This window comes from Panthera leo, chromosome D1 (genome assembly GCF_018350215.1).
Source record: "Panthera leo isolate Ple1 chromosome D1, P.leo_Ple1_pat1.1, whole genome shotgun sequence".
In the NCBI taxonomy this organism is placed as follows: domain Eukaryota; kingdom Metazoa; phylum Chordata; class Mammalia; order Carnivora; family Felidae; genus Panthera; species Panthera leo.
Window position 1 is genome coordinate 734,887 of NC_056688.1, and position 23,091 is coordinate 757,977.

Below are 23,091 nucleotides of genomic sequence, written 5' to 3' on the forward strand. Positions count from 1 at the left end.
GAAGGCGAGTCTGTTCGCCTGTGCCCTTATTTGCATAGCTTTCCTTCCCCTCGGCACCCCTGGAGTGTAAGTTATCCCGCCGCTCTTACAATTTACCTTCAACCGGTGATGCCATTCTTTCCCTGCAGCTTTATGAACACACTCAGGTCTTGACTGTCCTTCAAATTACCTACGAGCCAAACCCCTTGATCCTAAGAACGCTTTTAACTTCATTCTAGTATCTTCTCAGTCTCTGTATTCAGACCTCTGAAAAGAGTAATCTAAATTCGCCATCTCTACCTTGTGTCTCGCTGGGTACTACCTTCTGAAATAAACTTAAGTTAATAAAATAGAAGCATAAAGTTGTAAAAGAATACAGACAGAAAATAGAATCTCCCGTTTTTTTCATGTGTTTGAAGGTATAGGACGTTTACCTTTGGAAAGGAAAGACATTTTAAAGAAAAGCTACTTCAAAGATGACTCATTAGTTTAAAACTTTAGTGTAAGGAGAAATTGTGTCCGTACAATGAACTGGGGAAAATACTCCACTATAGTACATGATTAATATCTACGCTGTCTACACTACACTACAACACTAAAAACTATAATATATATGTATATATATATATGTGTGTATATATGTGTATATACATATATATACATACATATATATACATATATACATATGTATATATACATATATACTACAACACTAAAAACTATAATATATATGTATATATATATGTGTGTGTATATATGTGTATATACATATATACATACATATATATACATATATACATATGTATATATACATATATACATATATACTACAACACTAAAAACTATAATATATATGTATATATATATATATATGCGTATATATATATGCATATATATATGTGTATATGTATATATGTGTGTATATGTATATACATATATATATGTGTGTGTATATGTATATATATATGTACATATATATATACATATAATCTTGTCCTGTATGTCTGTGGAGAATTTTCTCTGAGGAAATGGTTCAGTGAGGTTTTATTAAACCATTACTATATTCTAAGCACCATGCCATGCATTGCAGTTCTAGAAATGTAGAGACAGATATTTGTAGCATGTACTCAGGAAGATGTCAAGTTCTCCAGTGGCTAGAAAATAGGAGAGGAACTGTGTGTGGTGGCCCCAGGCAGATGTGGGGAGTTAGCCAAGGAGGTGCTGGGCGGTGGTAATGGTACGAAGCGCCCGGTCTGTTCCGTCAGTGTCTTCATGTGTCTGCACATAGGATTCATGCAGGGAAAGGTTGAAAATTGAAGCTGAACAAACAGACTGGATTATGAAATGCTTTATACAGTGGGTCTAGAGATAGAGAATTTATTGCAAATGTGACAGGGAGCTATAGAGAACAACAAAGAATGAGAAATCCAATCCAGCTTTGCATTTAGCTGGTTTTGTGGAGGTTCGTGATGAATGTAAAGCTATGCAGTCTCATTATCTGAATTCATAATACCTAAAAGTACAGTTTTTTCCCCAGGGAAAGTGAGATGTGTCTTCAGTTCTAATACTAATTCGGAATCTTTTTTACGTAAAACATTTGCTGGCCATATACTAACACTAATGTATACTCATATTAATTGTTCCGCAAAAAATCATTGCATCGTTAATATGAGGCTGTGATTACATCTATCAGATAGCACTGGCACTCATCCACTGAAGACATGAGCCATTGTCCTTAACTTTGTGCTATCATTAGAGATATGAAAATCCATCTAGAGAAAAATTTGGAAGAAGAGCGCCAGATATTACTGCAGCAACAAAAAATATGTCGAAATCGAGCTCGTAAATATTTTGTGGAATCAAACCGGAGAAAAAAGTAAGTAATCATATTTTCTTCAGAATTGTAGAAAATCAAAGTCATTATAAATTAATAGTTTCTCTACTTTGTAGCATTTTATGAACTGAAGTCGTGACATTGTCTGTAAAACACTGATCAAGATTTTTGTCCCTTCATAAATTTTCTTACCGTTTTTTTGCCTAAAGCACAAAGATGTTGGTATGTTGTCTAATTCCACTGACTGTGACCATAGCAGTCTTTTCTTGTCATAGAACTTCCTATAACAGTGTCATATGACTGCAAAATGTACTGTTCTCTTTGTCTTCCGTATCATTTCATGACAAATTAAAAGATGACCGATTAGAGCCTTAGTCTCTAATGGAATGTAACTTGATTTTGTTATTCACTTCTATATAATTTTTTATATGGCTGTCTTCATTCATCCAATCAGAAAAATGGGGGAAAATATAAATAATTGTGGAAATATGATACAAAGAATATTATAAATGACTTCCATAAAAAAAAATGCAGTTTTTTAGTGTAAACTAGAAGCCTAATAAAGTCAAAGTGTAAACCATCCAGTCACTGCTTCACATTTTTCAAGGTTTCTTTGAATTACTAGATTTTGGTTTTTCAGACAGATTGGTAATAATGTTTTTGCTACCTTGTCTATATTTCCACAATACGTCAGTAGCAGCAAATCCCTAGCGTTTATCAACTGCATCATTGGGCATGTGTTGCAAATCCCATTTGGGGAATACAAAATTGTTTACCTGTAATTTTTTTCTGGCATGGTATTTCTCTTTAGATTAACTCTTTCATTATCTGGTATAAAGTTATTTAATGAAGTTTTGTTTTGTATATTTGTCTTACTGTGGTTCCCCTACCTTTTGGCTCTGGGGACCTATAAAAGGCACGTGCCAGGTGTTCAATAAAGATGAATAGTCATATGTTGAAACAGTCATGGGCTAGATCAAATATCTAGGTTTAAATCCTCGTTCCATGAATTAGAGCAAGGTATTTAATCTCTCAGCCTCAGTTTCTTGTTTTTATGATTGGAATCAATAACATGTAACTCAAGGGATTGTTATGTAGAGCAAAAAGGTAATGTTAGGAGAGGAATAGTTGAAAACATGTGGAAAAATACGTATCACAGTGTCTGACCAGTACTGCTTCTTCCTTATTTAGTTTGTTGATTAATAATATCTGTCAATTGTGTGTTTTCTAATAATTGAGTTGCTTTGTAAAATAGCACAAAGTGACTTCCTGTTTTCTCTCATCAAATACTTTTCTCATCAAAAAAACAGTTCTGATGTAGAAAGAAGAGAAATTTTGGTTTAAAATTCTAAGAGGACATTTTCCAATATAATTTAATTATGCTTTATTTTTGTTACCTTACAGTGCTGTGTAAAGACATGTAAAAATTTCCTTTTAAACACTAATCATTTCATTTTTAAAAATTTTTAAAAATTTTGTTATTTTTTTTAATGTTTATTCATTTTTGAGACAGAGACAGAGCATGAACAGGGGAGGGGCAGAGAGAGGGAGACACAGAATCTGAAACAGGCTCTAGGCTCTGAGCTGTCAGCACACGAACTGTGAGATCATGACCTGAGCCAAAGTTGGACACTTAAACGACTGAGCCACCCAGGTGCCCCAAATCATTTCATTTTTTATAAAGGGGGCCAAGTTATTTGTGCACTCCTGAATTTCAAAATGTGTCTATTATAATGGCCTTTTGGGCCTTGCTGTTATCTATTTATGTTTTACTTCATGTAAGTTTATGCTGTCTGCTCCCATCATGGTCACAGTTTCTGTCTAAAAACCATTTTTTCCTACAAGCAGAGCTGTTCTCCTTCCACTCTTAGGTAAGTTATACTTTGACATTGTCAGTGCTGTGTCCCCAGTAGTATTCAAAGAAAGTGTCCGTAGCATCAATTTTTCTTTATTTATTCCCATTCATTGCTTAAAATCACACACATTTAATTTTCTTGTTATTTACTACTGCTTTCCTTTTCTATCTGCCAGTATTTTTCTTAAATGTTTTTATCACATTCTCAAGTTTTCCATTCTTTTATTCAGTATCTGTAGAACGGAGTCCCCTTTCTTTTACTCCAAGACCTCCTACCTTCTGTAGATACTGTCCCCATATGTACTGGCTATCTGTAGGCCTAATGCATAAGGCCTTCCTTATGGCATTCTGGGACTTCCCCTTTTTGCTCTTGGGATTTGGAGACACAGTTTCTTATTTCCCATAGCATCCCTTTTGTTTTGTTTTATAACAGTTTGCTGGAGCACATCCTCACATAGTTTTCTCTTATGCTACTATGTAGACCAAGTAATCTTAAGATACACACACATACACACACACACACACACACACACACACACACACACACACAGAAATTAACTATTTCCTACATTTTTAAAAATTTCAATTTTGGAACTATCTTTTATCTATAACTAAAAAGGCATCTATTTACTGAACAAGCATAACTGGTTGAGTACAAATGATTAAACATTATATCAGAAGAAAAAAAATTTTGTTTATTCTATTATTAAACTTTAGAAATGACGATCTGATTTAATGTGACTTCATAAGGGTAAGAAATTGAAACAGATGTTAAGAAGAGTCCAAAAGGAGCCTCAGATAGTTGTGGTTTTCTTTAAGTTTGTTTTAATTTTGTTTGGTTTGTATTTTTTTTAAATTTGTTTGTTAAACTCCAAGTTAGTTAACATACAGTGTAGTATTGATTCAGGAGTAGAACCCAGTGATTCATCACTTACATATGACACCCAGCGCTCATCCCAACAAGTGCCCTTCTTAATGCCCATCACCCATTTAGCCCATCCCCCCATCCACCTCCCCTCCAGCAACCGTCAGTTTGTTCTCTGTATTTAAGTCTCTTATGGTTTGCCTCCCTCTTGTTTTTATCTTATTTTTCCTTCCCATTCTCCTATCTTCTTCTATTGTGTTTCCTAAACATATGAGTGAAATCATATGAAATTTGTCATTTGCTGACTTTGGTTCCATGGATCTGTGTGTTTATTTTTATACCAATATCATACTGTTTTGATTAGTCTAGGTTTGCAGCATAGTTTGAGATCAAGAAGTGTGATACCTCCAGCTCTGTTCTTTCTCAAGATTGTTTTGGCTCTCTGAGATCTTTTGTGGCTCCATATAAATTGTAGAATTATTCTGGTTTTATAAAATATGCCATTGGTATTTTGACAGGGATTGCATTGAATCTTTAGATTGCCTTGTGTGGTATGGACAGTCTAACAATATTAATTCTCCCAATCCATGAGCACAGAACATCTTTCTGTTTGTTTGCATCTTCTTTTTTTTTTTTTAATTATTTATTGTGGGGGGGAGCAAGCAAGCGAGGGGCAAAGAGAGGGGGCAGAGGATCCAAAGTGGGCTCTGCACTGACAGGCTGACAGCAGTGAGCCCTATGTGGGACATGAAGTCACGAACCACAAGATCATGACCTGAGCTGAAGTCGGACGCTCAACCTCAACCGACTAAGCCACCCAGGGGCCCCTTATTTGCATCTTCTTAAGTTTCTTTCACCAGCGTCTTCCAGTTTTCAGTGTAGAGGTCTTCCATCTTCTTGGTTACATTTATTGCCAGATATCTTATTCTTTTTGATGGAATTATAAATGGGATTGTTTTCTTGATTCTCATTATTAGTGCATAGAAATGAAATGGATTTCTGAATATTGATTTTGTATCTGCAACTTTACTGAATTTATAGATTCATTCTAGCAGTCTTTTGGTGGATTCTTTAGGGTTTTCTGTATATAATATCATGTCATCTGCCAATAGTGACAGTTTTGTTTCTGTCTTTCCGATTTGAATGACTTTTTTTTTCCTTGCCTAATTGCCATGTCTGGGACTTCCAGTACTCTATTGAATACTAGTGCCACGAGTGAGCATCCTTGCCCATCCCATCCCTGTTCTTAGAGGATCACCATTATGATGTTAACGGTGGGATTGTCATATATGGCCTTTATTATGTTTAGGTACATTCTTTTCTACCCACTTCGTTGAGTGTTTTTATCATAAATAGATGTTGACTTTTGTCATGCTTTTTCTGCATCTATTGAGATGTTCATATAATTTTTATCTTTCATTTTGTTAATATAGTGAATCATTTTAATTGATTTGCGGATGTTGAACCAAGCTTGCATCCCTGGAATATATCCCAGTTGATTCTGGTGTATGACTCTTTTTTTTTTTTCTTTTTCTTTTTTAAAGTTAACTTATTTATTTTGAGAGAGAGAGAGAGAGAGAGAGAAAGACACTAGAGGGGCAGAGAGAGAATCCCAACCAGGCTTTGCACTGTCAGCGCAGAGCCCAGTGTGGGGCTTAATCTCATGAACCATTAGATCATGACTTGAGCTGAAATCAAGAGTTGGACTCTTAACCAACTGAGTCACCCAGGCGGCCGTGGTTTATGATCCTTTTAACGTATTGTTGGAATTGGTTTGCTAATATTTGTTGATTTTTACATCTGTGTTCATCAAGGATGTTGGCCTGTAATTTCCTTTTTTTGTGATGTTCTTGTGTAGTTTTGCTCTCAGGGTAATGCTGACCTTGTAGAATTTGTTTGGAAGCTTTCCTTCCTCTTCTGTTTTTTGGAAGAGTGTGAGAAGTATAGGTATTAAATCTTCTTTGAATGTTTGGTAGACAATGCCAGTAAAGCCATCTGGTCCTGGACTTTTGTTTTTTGGGGGATTTTTGATTACTGATTCATTCTCCTTACTAATAATTGGTCTGTTCTGATTTTCTGTTTCTTCATGATTCAGTCTTGGAAGATTGTGTGTTCCTAAGAATTTTTTCATTTCTTCTATCTTTTCCAATTTGTTGATGTATAATTGCTCCTAGTAATCTGGTATGATCCTTTGTATATCTGTGATATCAGTTGTAATTTCTCCTCTTTCATTTCTGATTGTATTTGTTTGAGTCCTCTCTCTTCTGTTCTTGGTTAGTCTAGCTAAGGATTTGTTGATTTTATCTTTTCAGAGAACCAGCTCTTAGTTTCAGTGATCTTTTCTATTGTCCTTTTAGTCTCTCTGCATTTCTTTCTCCTCTGATCTTTATTATTTTCCTTCTTCTAGTTTGGGGCTTTGTTTGTTCTTTTTCTAGTTCCTGTAGGTGTAAAGTTAGATTGACATTTTTATTGTTTTTTGAGGTAGACCTGTATTGTTATGAACTTACCGCTTAGAACCGCTTTTGCTATATATAGATTTCGGTATGTCATATTTCTTTTTTCATTTGTCTCTAGATTTTTTTTTAATTTCTTCCTTGATTTCTTCTCTTACACAGCTGCTCAGTAACATATTGTTAAACTCCACATATTTATAGTTTTCCCATTTATCTTCTTGTAATGAATTTCTAGTTTTATACTATTGTGGCTGGAAAAGATGCTTGATATGATTTCAGTCTTCTTGAATTCATTGAGACTTGTTTTGTTGTCCAATGCATGATCTATTCAAGAGAATGTTTAATGGGCACTTGAGAAGAATGTGTATGCTGCAACTTTTGGATTGAATGTTCTGTGTATATTTATTAAGTCTGTGTCGTCTAATGTGTTTTTTAAGGCTGATGTTTCCATATTGATTTTTTTTTCTGAATGATCTATTGATTAATGAAAGTGGGTATTGAAGTTTCCTACTATTATTGTATTGCTTTCATTTTCTCTCTTTAGGTCTGTTAAAATTTGCTTTATATATTTTGGTGCTTGTACATTGGGTTCCTATGTATTTATAAATTTTATGTTTTCTTGCTGGATTGACCCTTTTGTCATTATACAGTACCCTTTTTGCCTTAAATTACAGTCTTTGTTTTCAAGTCTCTTTTGTCTGATATGAGTATAGCTCCTCCATCTTTTCATTTTCATTTGCATGGAATATCTTTTCCATCCCTTTCTTTCAGTCCATGCATGCTTATTTCTGAAGTTAGTCTCTTGTAGGCAGCATGTAGATAGGTCTTGTTTTTCTTTTTTCTTTTTTTTTTTTTTTTTTTTTTTAATCTCTTCAGTCACTGTCTTTTGATTGGTGAATTTAGGCCATTTACTTTTAAAATAATTATTGGTAAGTATACACTTATTGCCATTTTGCTCATTGTTTTATGGCAATTTTATTGTTCTTTCTTGTTTCTTTCTTCTCTTGTCTTTTGTGATCTGGCTTTCTGTAGTGTCATGTTTAGATTCCTTTCTTATTTTCTTTTGTGTATTTGTTATAAGTTTTTTCCTTGTGATTGCTGTCAGATTCACATAAAATATCGTATGTAAATAAGTCTGTTTTAAGTTGATAGCAACTTAATTTGAAGCATATTCCAAAACTTTACCTTTTTACAACACCCCCCCCCCCAGCTTTTATATTTTCAATAACACATTTTACATCTTTTTGTCCTGTTTCCTTTAATTAATTATTGTACTTTTAATAATTTTAACTACTTTTGTCTTTTAATCTTCATGCTAGCTTTATAAGTGATTGATCTACTACCTTTGTTATATATTACCTTTTCCAGTAAGGTTTTTACTTTTCTGTGTTTTCTTATTAATTAGTGCCATTTCTTTTCAGCTGAAAGAAGACCCTTTAATGCTTCTTACAGAGCTGGTTTGGTGGCGATGAACTCCTTTAACTCCAAATCTGTCCTTCAATCCTGAGTGGTAACTTCACTGTGTAGAGAATTCTTGATTGAAAGATTCTGTTTTCTTTCAGCATCTTAAATATGTCATGCCACACCCTTCTGGCCCATAATGTTTCTGCTGGAAATTCTGCTGTGAGTTTTTGGGGTTTCCCCTTGTATGTAACAAGTTGTTTTTCTCTTGCTGCTTTTAGGATTCTCTCTTTATCCTTAACTTTTATCATTTTGATTATAATATGTCTCAGTGTGGATTTCTTTGTGTTCATCTTATTTGGAACTCTCTGGGCTTCCTGGACTTAGATGTCTGATTCCTTCCCCTGATTGAAGAAGTTTTCAACCATTATTTCTCACATAATTTTTCTGGCTCTTTCCTCTGTCTTCTTCTTCTGGGATCTCTATAATGCGAACATTATTCTGCTTGATAATTGTCCCAAAGGTCCCTTAGGGTATCGTCACTGTTCTTAATTCATTTTTACATTTGCTGCTCAGTCTCTGTGAATTTCATTGCTTTGTTTTCCAACTTGCCGATTTGTTCGACCTCATTCAGGCTGCTGTTGAACTCTTCTAGTGAATTTTTCAGTTCACTTACAACTTTCTGTTCAGTTACAACTTCTGTTACAAGTTCAGTTCAGAATCTCTTATTCCTCCAGCAAACATTGCATACCTTTTTGTTTCTGTCTCTTTGTTGAGGTTCTCTCCCTGTTCATCCATTTTTCTCTGAAGTTCGGTGAACTTTATAACTATTACTTTAAACTCTTTATTTGGCAGATTACTTATCACCATTTCATTTAGTTTTTTCCTTTTTTTAATTTTTTTTTTACATTTATTCATTTTTGAGAGACAGAAAAAGCACAAGCGGGGGAGGGACAGAGAGAGAGGGAGACAGAGAATCTGAAGCAGGCTCCAGGCCCTGAGCTATCAGCACAGATCCTGATGTGGGGCTCAAACTCACAAACCGCGAGATCATGACCTGAGCCGAAGTCGGACACTTAACCAACTGAGCCACCCAGGCGCTCCTCATTTAGTTTTTTCTGTGGTATTATCTTGTTCTTTCTTTTGGAACGTATCTGTTTTTCTCCTCCTTTTTCTTGATGCTCTGTGTTTGTTTCTATATATTTAGGTAAGACAGCCACCTCTCCCAGTCTGGAAGGGGTAACCTTATGTAAGAGATGTCTTACGAGGCTCAAAAGTGCAGTATCCTCTGGTCACCAAAGCATGGCACTCAAGGATGGTCTTCTTTGTGGGCTGTGTGCACCCTCTTACTACAGTGAGGCCATAGCTGTGCGTGCTAGTGGGCGGGGCCGGGACTCAGTCTCACTGCAGGAAGCCCCTGTGACTGCTGTCATGGGTTGGCAGGTAGGGGTGGCTCCCGACCCCAGTTGCAAAGCACATTCCTGACTGTGCAGCACGTTGGTGGGCACAGCTCTCAAGGGCATAGGCATTGGTGCTAGCAGATTAGAGGAAGAATTCCACAAGGGTGCTCCCTGGTACTAGAATTAGGAAGGTAAACTGAGTGGCTTCTGCCATTGTCTCTTTCCCCAGAGGAAAGTCCCTGCTGTTTCCAGTCCCTCCCACAGACTTTTTAAGGTGAACGAATGGGTCTCCTTTCCCTATTGTCTGTGTGCAGTTCAGACTAGTGTTTGAGTCTGTGCCAAAGCCTGTTAGAGTGAGTTTTCTGTTCCCTATGGTTTTATAGTTTTCCTGACATAATCCCTGTTCACTGTTTTGGGGGCTCCTCTCTCCTGTGCAGGATCTAAGGTTTGGGATATGGAGTTGGAATCTCCTACTCCTCCAGCAAACATTGCATACCTTTTATATCCCTTCTGATTGTGACCCATAGCAGCTGGGGTGTTGTTTTCCCCTAACAAGTTCATGTTTCTGCCTCCCTCTCTTACTGATGTTGCCCTTTTATCCTTTGTTGTGGAGGCTCTGTTCATTCCATTTTCAGGTCCCTTTCCGTGGGAATTATTCCATACATAGTTGTAGATTTGTGTCCAGGGGAGGACATGGTTCAGGACTTGCTGTGCTGCTATCTTGGACCCAACTCAACCTCCAAATAGTTTTAAAATACTAATGTAAGCATATAGACTTAAAAGATCAGATTATCAGACAAAATTCCTATGTAACTAACTGGCAGAAAAAGAGAAAAAAGGACAGAATGGGGAAATTTTCCCAAATAAAGAGAACAAAGACTACCAGGTAATAAATGAAGGGCAAATACTTTGGAAGAGTCGCTAAAATTTGTAAGACAGATTTCTTAAATATCCTAAAGGCAGAAGGAAATTAGCTAGAGAATCATGTAATGAATTACCTGGTGAACATGAAATATGGGGTAACTGCATTATCTGTTTGGGAAAATGATGAAGTTTGAAGTTTCCCATGAAGCCGGAAATATATACCCTTAGAATAAATAAGAAGAAATTATACTTTACATAGTAAGTCATGTTTATCAAACCTCTACATGTGGATATATATCGTAAGCTAAAAAATATAAATAGATTCAAGTAGGTTTAGATATCAGTATGTGTGAATATCCATGGTTATATTATCCATAATATATTAAAAGAAAAATTCAAGGAATTTAAGACATTTACAAGTGATTTTTGAACATTTAAAAATAATCTAGAAGACAGCCATTTATTCACTAAAGTAATATTTGCTGGGAGACTTAAAGATTTCATATACTGAAGAATAAAAAAGTAAATGCATGATTCCTGCCCTCAACTTACTAACAGTGAAGGAATAAAGCCTGGCGATGCTATGCGATGAATACTGTGACGTACTATGGAAGCACATTCACATAGTCCGGAACAAAGAACTCCCGGAAGTCTTGTTAGATGACCAGGAGTTATCCAGGCGGCCGGAGCAGGAAGGGAATTTAACTCAAAGAGGACAATATGTGGAGAGGTTTAATGTTATGGAATATAAGAGAGAAACGTTATGTGATTTACACACGGGAAAATGTGGAAGAGCATTAGGAGATGAAGCTATAGAGTGGGTAAGGAGATATTTCATAAAACCACTTGTGTGCTGATCTAAAGCAACTAAACCCTGTCCTTAGTATTCGGAGATGCTGTTGAAGGAGGAAGACCAGAGTGTCATGACTGCATTTACATTTTAGTTGATTACAGCCAAGGACTAGAGGATGAAATGAAAGCACCTGGAGACAAGAACAAAAGAACAAGTAGAGAGTTGTTACACTGACCTGGCAAGAAGGGGGGGAGGGTCACTGGGGGGGTCTCAAGTCATGGGTGGTGCATAAGGAGCGTTGTCAAAATGGGATACTTACGGATTTTGTAAACCTTAACGTTTTTAATACCAGTCTTTCTAAATTTCTGTGATCTTTTATACAAATTGTGATAAATTTTTGATTTTTCCTTTATGCCCTAGGATTATTATGATAAGCATCAAATATTTCCTGTTGTATTGCTGTTTTGCCTTGAGCTGTTAACCTTTATTTAGTTTATAATAGTAGCCTGACAGGTAAGCTTGGTGAGTTTATCTCTTAAAGATTTTCTCTCTATTGGCTGAAATTTCTCTTTTTTAAATTGAAGTCTTTATTTTAAGATAGTTGTAGATTCACATGCTGTTGTAAAAAAAATAATAGAGATCCCATAATACCCTTTACTTAGTTTTCCCCAATGGTAACATTTTACAAAACTATAGTTCAACCTCAAAACCAGAATAATGACACTTAGGCATGCAAGATACAGAACATCGTCGCAGAGATTCCTGACGTTGCCTTTTATAGTGACACCCACTTCCCTCCCACTCCCACCCTCTGGAGATCACTAATCTGTTCTCATTTCATCTCAGGTTTTGCATTTCTAGAGTGCTCTATAAATGCCATCATACTGTGTGTAACCTTTAGTGATGGACTTTTTTCCCTCGGTGCAACACTCTGGGATCCATCCAGGTTGTTGTGTGCACCAGCGGTTCACTGTTTTTATTGCTGAGTGTTCTCCATGATGTGGGTGGTGCACCAAAGGGGGGTTAACCTGAAGGACATCTGGGTGATTTCCAGTTTGGGTTATGACAAATAAAGCTGCTGTAAATACTCATGTATATGTTTTGTGTGAACAGAAATTTTTATTTCTTTGGATAAATGACTGAAAGTACAATTGCTGGATCATACGGTGGTTGCATATTCGTGTTTTTAAAAAATTGCCAAACTGTTTTTCAGAGTGACTGTATCCATCACCACTGTAAGATTGATCAGTGTTTCACATCCTCACCAGCTGGCACCGGTGTTGTTAATAGTTTTTATTTTATCCATTTTTATGGGTGTGTAGTAATAGCTCATTGTATTAATTTTCATTTCCCTAATGGCTAATGATGACAATATCTTTTCATGTGCGTGTTTGCTATCTATCCTCTTTAATGAAGTTTCTCTTAATGTCTTTTGTACATTTTCTAGTTAGATTACTTGCTGTTTTACTGTTGAATGTCAGAGAACTGTATACATTCTAGATACTTTGTCAGGCATGTGCTCCTCTGGAGCTTAGCTTTTCATCTTAGTTGGGTCCTTCCCAGAGCACAAGTTATTATTTCTACGAAGTCCAGTTTATCCACTTTTCTTTTTATAGATTGTGCTTTGATGTCAAGTCTAAGAACTCTGTGCTTAAAGACCTAGATCCTAAAAATTTTCTCTTTTTCCTAAACGCTTCTATTTTAATGTTTTATAGTTAAGTCCATGATTCATTTAAAAAAAATTTTTTTTAAGTTTATTTATTTTGAGAGAAAGAGAGAGGAGAGAATCCCAAGCAGGCCCATGCAATCAGCACAGAGCCCGACACAGGGCTAGAACCCACAAACCGTGAGATCATGACCTCAGCCAAAATCAAGAATCAGACACTTAACCAAATGAGCCACCCATGCACCCTCCCCCCATGATTCATTTTGAGTTAACTTTTGTATAAGGTGTGAGACTTAGGACCCCCTCATCAGAATTCAGTTGAGGGTATTCGTGTGGGTCTATATGTGGGTTCTCTCTTCTGTTAATCTGTTTTGTTAAACTTCCACCAATACTTCAGTTTTTATTGTGATTATGTAGCTATATAATATGTAGTTATATAATTATTCTTGTGTAATAAGGTAGGTCTTCAAATCACATAGACTGATTCCTCCCACTTGATTCTTTCTCAGAATTATTTTAGGTATTCTAATTCCTTTGCCTTTATATATAAAATTTAGAATAATCTTATCTGTATCTGCAAAAAACATTGATGAGTTTTTTAATAAGAATTGCATTATGCCTTTACATCTATATGGTGTGGAGACAACTGACATCTTTTCTTTAATCAATCTGAGTTTTTTATTTCAGTTATTGTATTTTTCAGTTCTAAAATTTTCACTTGGTTCTTCATAGTGATTCTGTAATCATCTATTCTTGAGGCTATTTTTTTCATTTGCAATCATGTTCATAATTGCTGATTGAGCACTTTTATCAATCATGGCTGCTGTAAAATCTTTGTCAGATAATTCTGACATCTCTGTCATTTTGGTGTTGATATCTGTTGTCTTTTTTCACTCAGTTTGAGATCTTCCTGGTTCTTGGAATAAGTGGTTTTCTATTAAAACCTGGACATTTTTGTATTATGTTATGAGACTCTGGAACTTCCTAAAGTGTCACCTTTAGCTGGCTCTGGCACCATACCAGCTGGGGAAGGCTATGGGGGTGGACGTTGCCTCATTACTGACAGATGGAGGTGGCGGTCTAGTTCACCCCTCGGTCTCTGTGGACACCAGGTTAGGGGAGGGGCCCCTTATTACTTCAGGGGGCGTGGGCATTTCCATTGACACCGCAGTGTGTGTGGCCTCATTACTGCTAGATGTTGATGGAGAAAGTCTTCCTCAGACACTACCCAGTTGGGCAGAGATGGGCAGAGACTCATCCTGCCAGACTCCGGACCTCTTTTCTGCTAATACCAGGTGATGAGGAGGGCCTCATTAGCACCAGGTAGGGATGAAAGCCCGGTGTTCAGTTCAGCTTCTCTGACGTTATTCCAGCAGGAGGGCTGGGGGTGCCCTGTTACTGCCTGGCAAGCGTGGAAATCCAGGCCCCCCAGCAGCCTTTGCTGGCAAGGGTGGGAGCAGAGCCACAGTGTTTCTTCGGTGGTATTTGGATAGAGTGGTGGGCTGTTGAATAAAAGTTTTCTGTCTTGCTGGGTTGGCTTTTCCTCTCCTGGGGCTAGAGAGAGCAAGCTTCGTTTGGCTAGTTTATTTGTTTATTTTGTCTAAACCTGTTGACATATACACATTGCCTGATTCTTCCACTCCAAGTATGGGATATTTGAAGCCAAAAGAAAAACCAGGAAACTTACCATCGTGTTGTTCCTCAGGTCCCGGGGTCCATGGTTGCTCTGCTTCCTTCTTTCCACCTTTTACTTTTTTATTCTTTTTTTAAATATATGTAATGTCTAGGATTTTTATTTGTACTTAGTGAGAGAAATGGCAAGAAGTATGTGTACTTCCATCTTACCTGAAGCAGAATTTGTTTCTTTTTGATGTTAGTATTTCTCTTTTTAAAACTAACCCCTTAGCCTTGCTTCTTTTATATTTCTAACACATTATGACCTAGTAAATAGAAGATTTTCATTAGAACTGAATCTGAGATAAGAATATATGTGAATAAGGACCTAGGAGACTCTCTAATGATTAAAACTTATGAACTTTAGTTAATTGATATTGGCACGGTTTTTCTGGCTGACATCTCAGTCTTTGAAAGAAGTGAGGTGCTGTTATGGTTTCCTTTTGCAGTCCGTGCGTTACTAGTCATGTGTGGGAAATCAGAGTATAGATCTTTGTTGTTTGGGTGTTTTTTCCTGCACTGGTGTCTTCATGGCTGTTTGAAACTTTCCATTTATTTTCTTTTCCAGTCAAGGGAAAGTCAATCAGTTGGAAATATGATTTTTCAATACAGGTTTTTTGGGGTCTCAAATAATTTTAAGTGTTAACAAGTAAAGGATTAACTGTGACACGTGTTTCTTTGACAAGCAGCGAAATGTGACAGTATATTCTTGTATTTAGTGTTATTTCTTATAAGCTATTGGCATTATCATGTATTTAAAATCTTATGCTTTGTTCCTGAAAACTACTCTTTCTCCAGTTATAGTTTTTTAATTGGAGTGCTGTTTTGTTCTATTTTTAAATTTGATTTCTAATTATTTCAAAATATAGTTTTTAAACTTTTAAACTAAAAAAAAAAAAGATCATATCTCTCTAGAATATTGTACCTATTTAAATCTTAAATACAGTTCCATCCAGAAAAAAATACATTACAAAAGGCCAGCTTTCCAGTTCTGCCTGTGTCTCCTGCGACCTCAGGTGCTCTTAATACTATGCTTAGGTTCTCTTGTTAAAGTTGTTGCCATGACGGTTATTTCTTCACTTTTTAAGAATATTTCCAGCAGAAGAAAATAATACTCCATAGTTGTAGATTCCTGGAAAAACAGAACAAACAATCTGACATGCGACCATCATGTGATGCAGGGCTCACATTGAGCCAAGGTGGTCTACGTGTTTCATGAGGCAGAACTGTACACGTTAAATAGACCCTTCAAAATTTGCTGAAATGCATTATTCTAGTAGCCAAGATAGGAAAATAATCTAAATGTCCATCAGCTGGCGAATATACAAAGAAAATGTGAGAGATACAAACACCATGGAATATTACTTCAGTCTTAAAAAGAGGAGGATACCCTGCCATTTGTGACAACATGAATGAACCTGGAGGACATTATGCTAAGTGGAATGAGTCAGACACAGACAAAGACCGCATGATCTCACTTATATGTGGAATCCAAAAAAAGTTGAACTGCAGAGAGGGGTGGGGGAAAAGGAGAGCTATTGATCAAAAAGAACAAACTTTGAGCTGTGAATAAGTTCTAGAAATCTCATGTACAGCATGGTGACTGTAATTAATAGTGTATGGTATAGTTGAAATTTGCTAAATGAGTACACCTCCAGTTTGCTCATCAGCAAAAAGCAAAAGATAACTATAGGAGGAGAGGGATATGTCCACAGCTTTGGTTTGGACAATCATTTCACAGTGTTTACACATATAGACATTATATTGTACACCTTCAATATATACAGTTTGTGGTTTTCTTTTCTTTTTTTTTTTTTAGTGTTTATTTTTTTGAGAGAGAGACAGAGCATGAGCAGGGGAGGGGCAGAGAGAGAGGGAGACACAGAATCTGAAGCAGGCTCTAGGCCCTGAGCTGTCAGCACAGAGCCTGATATGGGGCTCGCACTCATGAGCTGTGAGATCATGACCTGCGCTGAAGTCAGATGCTTAACTGACTGAGCCACCCAGGTGCCCCAGTTTATGTTTTCCAAGCACAAATCAGTAAATGAATTTTTTTAAGTTGCTAAGACAGGCCATGTTTCTTCCGTGAAAAAGGCTAACATCAAGGGGTTGCACTGAATGTGTAGGTTTTGTGAGCAGTATCAACATTTTAACCATGTTTGTTCTTCCAATCCATGAGCATGGAATGTTTTTCCATTTTTTGTGTCTTCAATTTTGTTCACAAGCTTTGTGTAGTTTTCAGCATAGTTTTCAGCATGTAGATCTTTTATCTCTTTGGTTAGCTTTATTCCTAGGTATTTTAGGGTTTTTGGTGCAATTGTAAATGGGATTGATTCCTTGATTTCTCTGCTGTTTCATTATTGGTGTATAGATATGCAACTGATTTCTGTACAGTGATTTTATATCCTGTGACTTTGCTGAATTCATGTATCAGTTCTAGCAGATTTTTCGTGGAGTCTTTTAGGTTTTCCATGTCGAGTATCATATCATCTGCCAATAGTGAAAGTTTGACTTCTTCCTTGCCAATTTGTATGCCTTTTATTTCTTTTAGTTATCTTATTGCTGAAGCTAGGACTTCCAGAACTATGCTGAATAACAGTGATAAGAGTGGACATCCCTGTCATGTTCCTGACCTTAGGGGGAAAGCTCTCTGTTTCCTCAACGTGTATGGAAATAGAGTATATTATGCTAAGTGAAATAAGTCATTCAGGATAAATATCATATGATTTCACTCATGTGGAATTTAAGAAACACAACAGATGAACATAGGGGAAGGGAAGCAAAAATAAGATAAAAGCAGAGAGGGGCAAACTATAAGAGACTCTTAAATACAGAGAACAAACTGAGGGTTGCTAGAGGGAGGTGGGTGGGGGATGGGCTAAATGAATGATCAGCCTTAAGGAGGGCACTTGTCGGGATGGGCACTGGGTGTCATATGTAAGTGATGAATCAATGGGTTCTCGTGAAACCAATACTACAGTGTATGTTAACTAACTTGGAGTTAAATAAATAAATTGAAAAGACATAAAAAGTGATGATTACCTTAAAAAAAGACTGATTCCAGGGTTAATGGGACGCAGCACCATGCTCTTCCAGCTCTGCCTTCTACAGTGGCAGGAGCAGGTGTCTTGTTTTTATCACAAGCCCCATCTGTTCCCAGAGTACTTACCACAATGCCTGGTACATAACTGCATGAAGAGGAGTCAGTGATGAGGGAAAGAACTACATCAGTCACCTCTATGATTGCTTATTAAAACTTTCTGTAGGGGCGCCTGGGTGGCTTGGTCGGTTAAGCGTCCGACTTCGGCTCAGGTCATGATCTCGCGGCCCGTGAGTTCGAGCCCCGCGTCGGGCTCTGTGCTGACCGCTCAGAGCCCGGAGCCTGTTTCAGATTCTGTGTCTCCCTCTCTCTCTGCCCCTCCCCCGTTCATGCTCTGTCTCTCTCTGTCTCAAAAATAAATAAACGTTAAAAAAAAATTAAAAAAATAAATAAATAAAACTTTCTGTCTACGGACTTCAAGCTGTATTACAAAGCTGTAATCATCAAGACAGTATGGTACTGGCACAAGAACAGACACTCAGATCAATGGAACAGAATAGAGAACGCAGAAATGGACCCACAAACATATGGCCAACTAACTTTGACAAAGCAGGAAAGAATATTCAGTGGAATAAAGACAGTCTCTTCAGCAAGTGGTGCTGGGAAAACTGGACAGCAACATGCAGAAGAATGAGCCTGGACCACTTTCTTACACCATACACAAAAAGAAACTCAAAATGGATGAAAGACCTAAGTGAGACAGGAGGTCATCAAAATCCTCGAGGAGAAAGCAGGAAAAAACCTCTTTGACCTTGGCCACAGCAACTTCTTAACACGTCTCCAGAGGCAAAGGAAACAAAAGCAAAAATGAACTACTGGGACCTCATCAAAATAAAAAGCTTCTGCACAGCCAAGGAAAAATCAGCAAAACTAAAAGGCAACCGACAGAATGAGAGGAGATATTTGCAAGTGCCATCTCAGATAAAGGGTTAGTATCCAAAATCTATAAAGACCTGATCAAACTCAACACCCAAAAAACAAATAATCCAGTGAACAAATGGGCAAAAGACCTGAATAGACACTTCTCCAAAGAAGACATCCAGATGGCAAACCAACATATGAAAAAATGCTCATTATCACTCATCATCAGGGAAATACAAATCAAAACCACAGTGAAATACCACCTCACACCTGTCAGAATGGCTATCCTTAACAACTCAAGCAACAACAGATGTTGGCGAACATGCAGAGAAAGAATCTCTCTTGCTCTGCTGGTGGGAATGCAAACTGGTGCAGCCACTCTGGAAAACAGTATGGAGGTTCCTCAGAAGATTAAAAGTAAAACTACCCTACGACCCAGCAATTGCACTACTAGGTATTTATCCAAGGGTATTTATCCCTGTTTCAAAGGGGCACATGCACCCCAATGTTTATAGCAGCACTATCAACAATAGCCAAAGTATGGAAAGAGCCCAAATGTCCATCGATGGATAAAGAAGATGTGGTGTAAATATATACAATGGAGTATTACTTGGCAATCAAAAAGAATGAAATCTTGCCATTTGCAACTACTTGGATGGAACTAGAGGGTATTATGCTAAGCGAAATTAGAGAAAGACAAATATCATGACTTCACTCATATAAGGACTTTAAGATACAAAACAGATGGACATAAGGGAAGGGAAGCAAAAATAATAAAAAAAAAAAAACAGGGAGGGAGACAAAAACATAAGAGACTCTTAAATATGGAGAACAAACAGAGGGTTACTGGAGGGATTTTGGGAGGGGGGATGGGCTAAATGGGTAAGGGGCATTAAGGAATCTACTCCTGAAATCATTGTTGCACTATATGCTAACTAACTTGGATGTAAATTGAAAAAATAAATTAAATAAAAATTTAAAAACAAAACTTTTTGTTGAGCCCATCACTGAGTTCAGGAGTAGAAACTTCTGTCCTTGATCACATTCCATCCCTGGTTTAATTTTATTCAGTCTGGAACACACATTATCTCCTATGGTCCTAGAAAGTACTGTGTGAAATTATTATTACTTTGTATATGCATTTGAGCCCAGAGAACAGTATTAAATACTAGTGATGGTAACTTGCTATCAGAATTGCTCCCTGATTATAGCAAAAAAAAGCATCACCTGTTAGCTTTAGAAATTCATCGTTCCTCACTGCCAAACTTGGCTGAACTGGTATTATTGTCTTATTTTCTCTTTCTTCCAACTTACTGTTTTGGCATGCTCTTCCTTCTACCTAGAGCACTTTTCTCCACTCACTTCTTTTCATGACTGGCTGTATTCTGAATTTTTAGCTTAAATGTTATGTTTCCAGAGAAATATTCCCTGTTTCACCTCATTTAAAGTGAGTTCCCTTAGGGGCACCTGGGTGGTTCAGTCAGTTAAGCATCCGACTTCGGCTCAGGTCATGATCTCATGGTTCATGAGTTCAAGCCCTGCGAGCCCCACTGTGCTGACAACTCAAAGCCTGGAGCCTGCTTTGGATTCTGTGTCTCCCTCTCTCTCTTTGCCCCTCCCCATTCATGCTCTGTCTGTCTGTCTCTCTCTCTCTCTCTCAAAAATAAACATTAAAAAAACTAAAAATAAAATAAGTTCTCTGTCTTGGACTAGAGTTTCTTTACTTCACAGCACTTATGACAATCAGTAATTCTTTGTATGCTTGCTTTTGTTAGCTTGCTTCATTAGATTATAAATAACTGCATAGAGACACCTGGGTGGCTCACTCTGTTGAGAGTCCAGCTCTTGATTCGGCTTAGGTCATGATCCCAGAGTTGTGGCCTCGAGCCCTGCATCAGGCTCCATGCTGAGTGTGGAGCCTGCTTAAGATTCTCTCTCCCTCTCTTCTTCTCTCCCTCCGCATCTCTCCACCACTCATGTGCTTTCACTGTTTAAAATTTAAAAAAAAAAAACTGCACAGATCACATCTATTTTTGCTTACCGTTATATTCCCAGCAGATAAATTATTAAATCAAAATAATAAATAACCGCTTTTAGAAGTGCTCTGATTATATTTGAAGTTGACATATGAACAAGCATTCATTCAGCAATTATGTATTAAACATCTTTCAGGTTCAAGGCTTGGTGTTAGGCACCAAAATTCCAGAAATTAAAATTTCAGTCCCCACACTCAATAAACAGCATCTGATGGGGAAGATAGTTAAAATACAATTAATTATTTTATTCAGCAATTCTATGTAGTTCCTATTATGTTTCAAGCACTATGTTATGTGCTGACACATTATCTGTCTTGTGATACTTAAAGTCTAATAAGCAATACAGAAAAGTAAACAGATAATTACTATTTAGTAAGATAAACACTATGGTAAGTTAAGCTTAGGATTCCATGGGAAGGCAAAGTTGTGTATGTGTCGATGTTGAGAATAGAGGTGCCTTGAGAAAAGTTATAGAAAGTCTGTTATATGGTCTCTAGGAAAGTGATTAAAAACCAGGAAGAGTCAGACTGCCTAGCTTAGACTCCCTGTTTGTTCTATTTAGTGATTATGTGACCTTGAAAAAATTACTTACCCTTTCTAAGACTCATTTCTTTCATTTGTAAAATATTCAACTCCCAGAATTGTGGGCTAAAGCAAGACCATACACATGAAATTCTGATGCACTGCCCGGCCGTGATAAATGAGTGGTGTCCTATTCCCTTTTCACAGTCCATCTTATGTGCAGTGATGAACTTTGCTTTGCCAGAAGCCTTCTCCCAAACTTACTTTCTACATCAGTCCCTACAATCCTGATTGTATCTCCTGTCCCAAAGACAAAAGTCAGTTACATAAGCAATTACCCATAAGTATAGTCGGTGCCTTTTGGAAGAGAGCAGACATGGGAATGTTTAACCAAAAGGAAAAGTAAGACAAAGGAGTTGAAGACATGTGATTGTATTAGAAATTTGTTAGAACTCAAATTGAGGTAAATATGGATACAAGTAATTTTTAGGTATGGAACAAATTCTCTGCTTACAGCTTCTATTTTTGTTTATGATAAAGAATGTAGGAGGGAAGGAGTAGGTGATATTGTGGGAAGTGTGTTAAGACACTATAGTAGATACTTGATAGACACACAGGATGATGCCTGAAGAGTCACTATTGCTTTTCATTGTCTCTTCTAACCATTGCACTTTTCTTTAAAATCCCTTAGCTCTTTTATTTTTTTAACTTTTTTTAAGTTTATTTATTTTGAGAGACAGTGTGCACATGCACTTGCACATGAGTAGGGGAGGAACAGAGAGAAGGAGAGAGAATCCCAAGCAGGCTCCACACTGTCAGCGCAGAGCCCTGCGCGGGGCTCTGTCTCGCTAAGGGTGAGATCATGACCTGAGCCAAAATCAAGTCAGACACTTAACTGACGGAGCCACCCAGGCACCCTTTTTTTTAACTGGAATAGAGTCGACATATATTGTTACATTAGTTTTAGGTGTACAATGTGATTGGCCCTCTCTGTACCTTATGCTCCCCATAAGTGTAACTATCCCCATACAACACCGTCACAATATCATTGACTGTGTTCCCTATGCTGTGCCTTTCATCCCCCTGAATCTCCCACTCCCCTCCACCCATTTTGCTCCTTCCCCCATGCCTCTCCCCTCTGGCATGCACCAGTTTTTTCTACTTGTGGATCTGTTTCTACTTTGTTTCTTTTGCTTTTTAGATCTTCTAGGTGAAATCTTATGGTATTTGTCTTTGTCTGTCTGACTTACTTCACTGAACATAATGCCCTCTAGGTCCATCTGTGTTGTCTCATATGGCAAGATCTCATTCCCTTTTATGGTTAAGTAATATCCCAGTGTGTGTGTGTGTGTGTGTGTGTGTGTGTGTGTGTGTGTGTACATATGTATATATTTACATCTTTTTTATTCCTCTATTGATGGACACTTAGATTGCTTCCATATCTTGACAATTGTAAATAATCCTGCAATAAGCATAGGGGTGCATATATCGTTTTGAATTCATGTTTTGTTTTCTTTGAGTAAAAACCCAATAATGGGATTACTGGATCATGTGATATTTCTCTTTTTAGTTTTTTGAGGAGCCTTCCTACTGTTTTCCACAGTGGCTCTACCAGTTTGCATTTCTCCAACAGTGCACATGAGTTCCTTTTTCTCCACATCCTCAACAATACTTATTATTTCTTACCTTTCTAATAACAGCCATTCCGGTAGATGTGAGGTGATACCTCACTTGGTTTTGATTTTCATTACCCTGATGATGAGTGACAGCCATCTTTTCATGTACCTA

The 23,091-nt window shown here is 37.2% G+C and overlaps 1 protein-coding gene across 1 annotated transcript in view; it reads left to right on the top strand.

Moving 5' to 3' along the window:
- Positions 1 to 23,091, top strand: part of CEP126 (centrosomal protein 126) — a 104,303-nt gene that overhangs the window by 1,517 nt on the left and 79,695 nt on the right. The window contains exon 2 of the mRNA XM_042903935.1: positions 1,736 to 1,855. Coding sequence (XP_042759869.1) covers positions 1,736 to 1,855 — 120 coding nt within the window. The remainder of the gene's footprint in view (positions 1 to 1,735; positions 1,856 to 23,091) is intronic.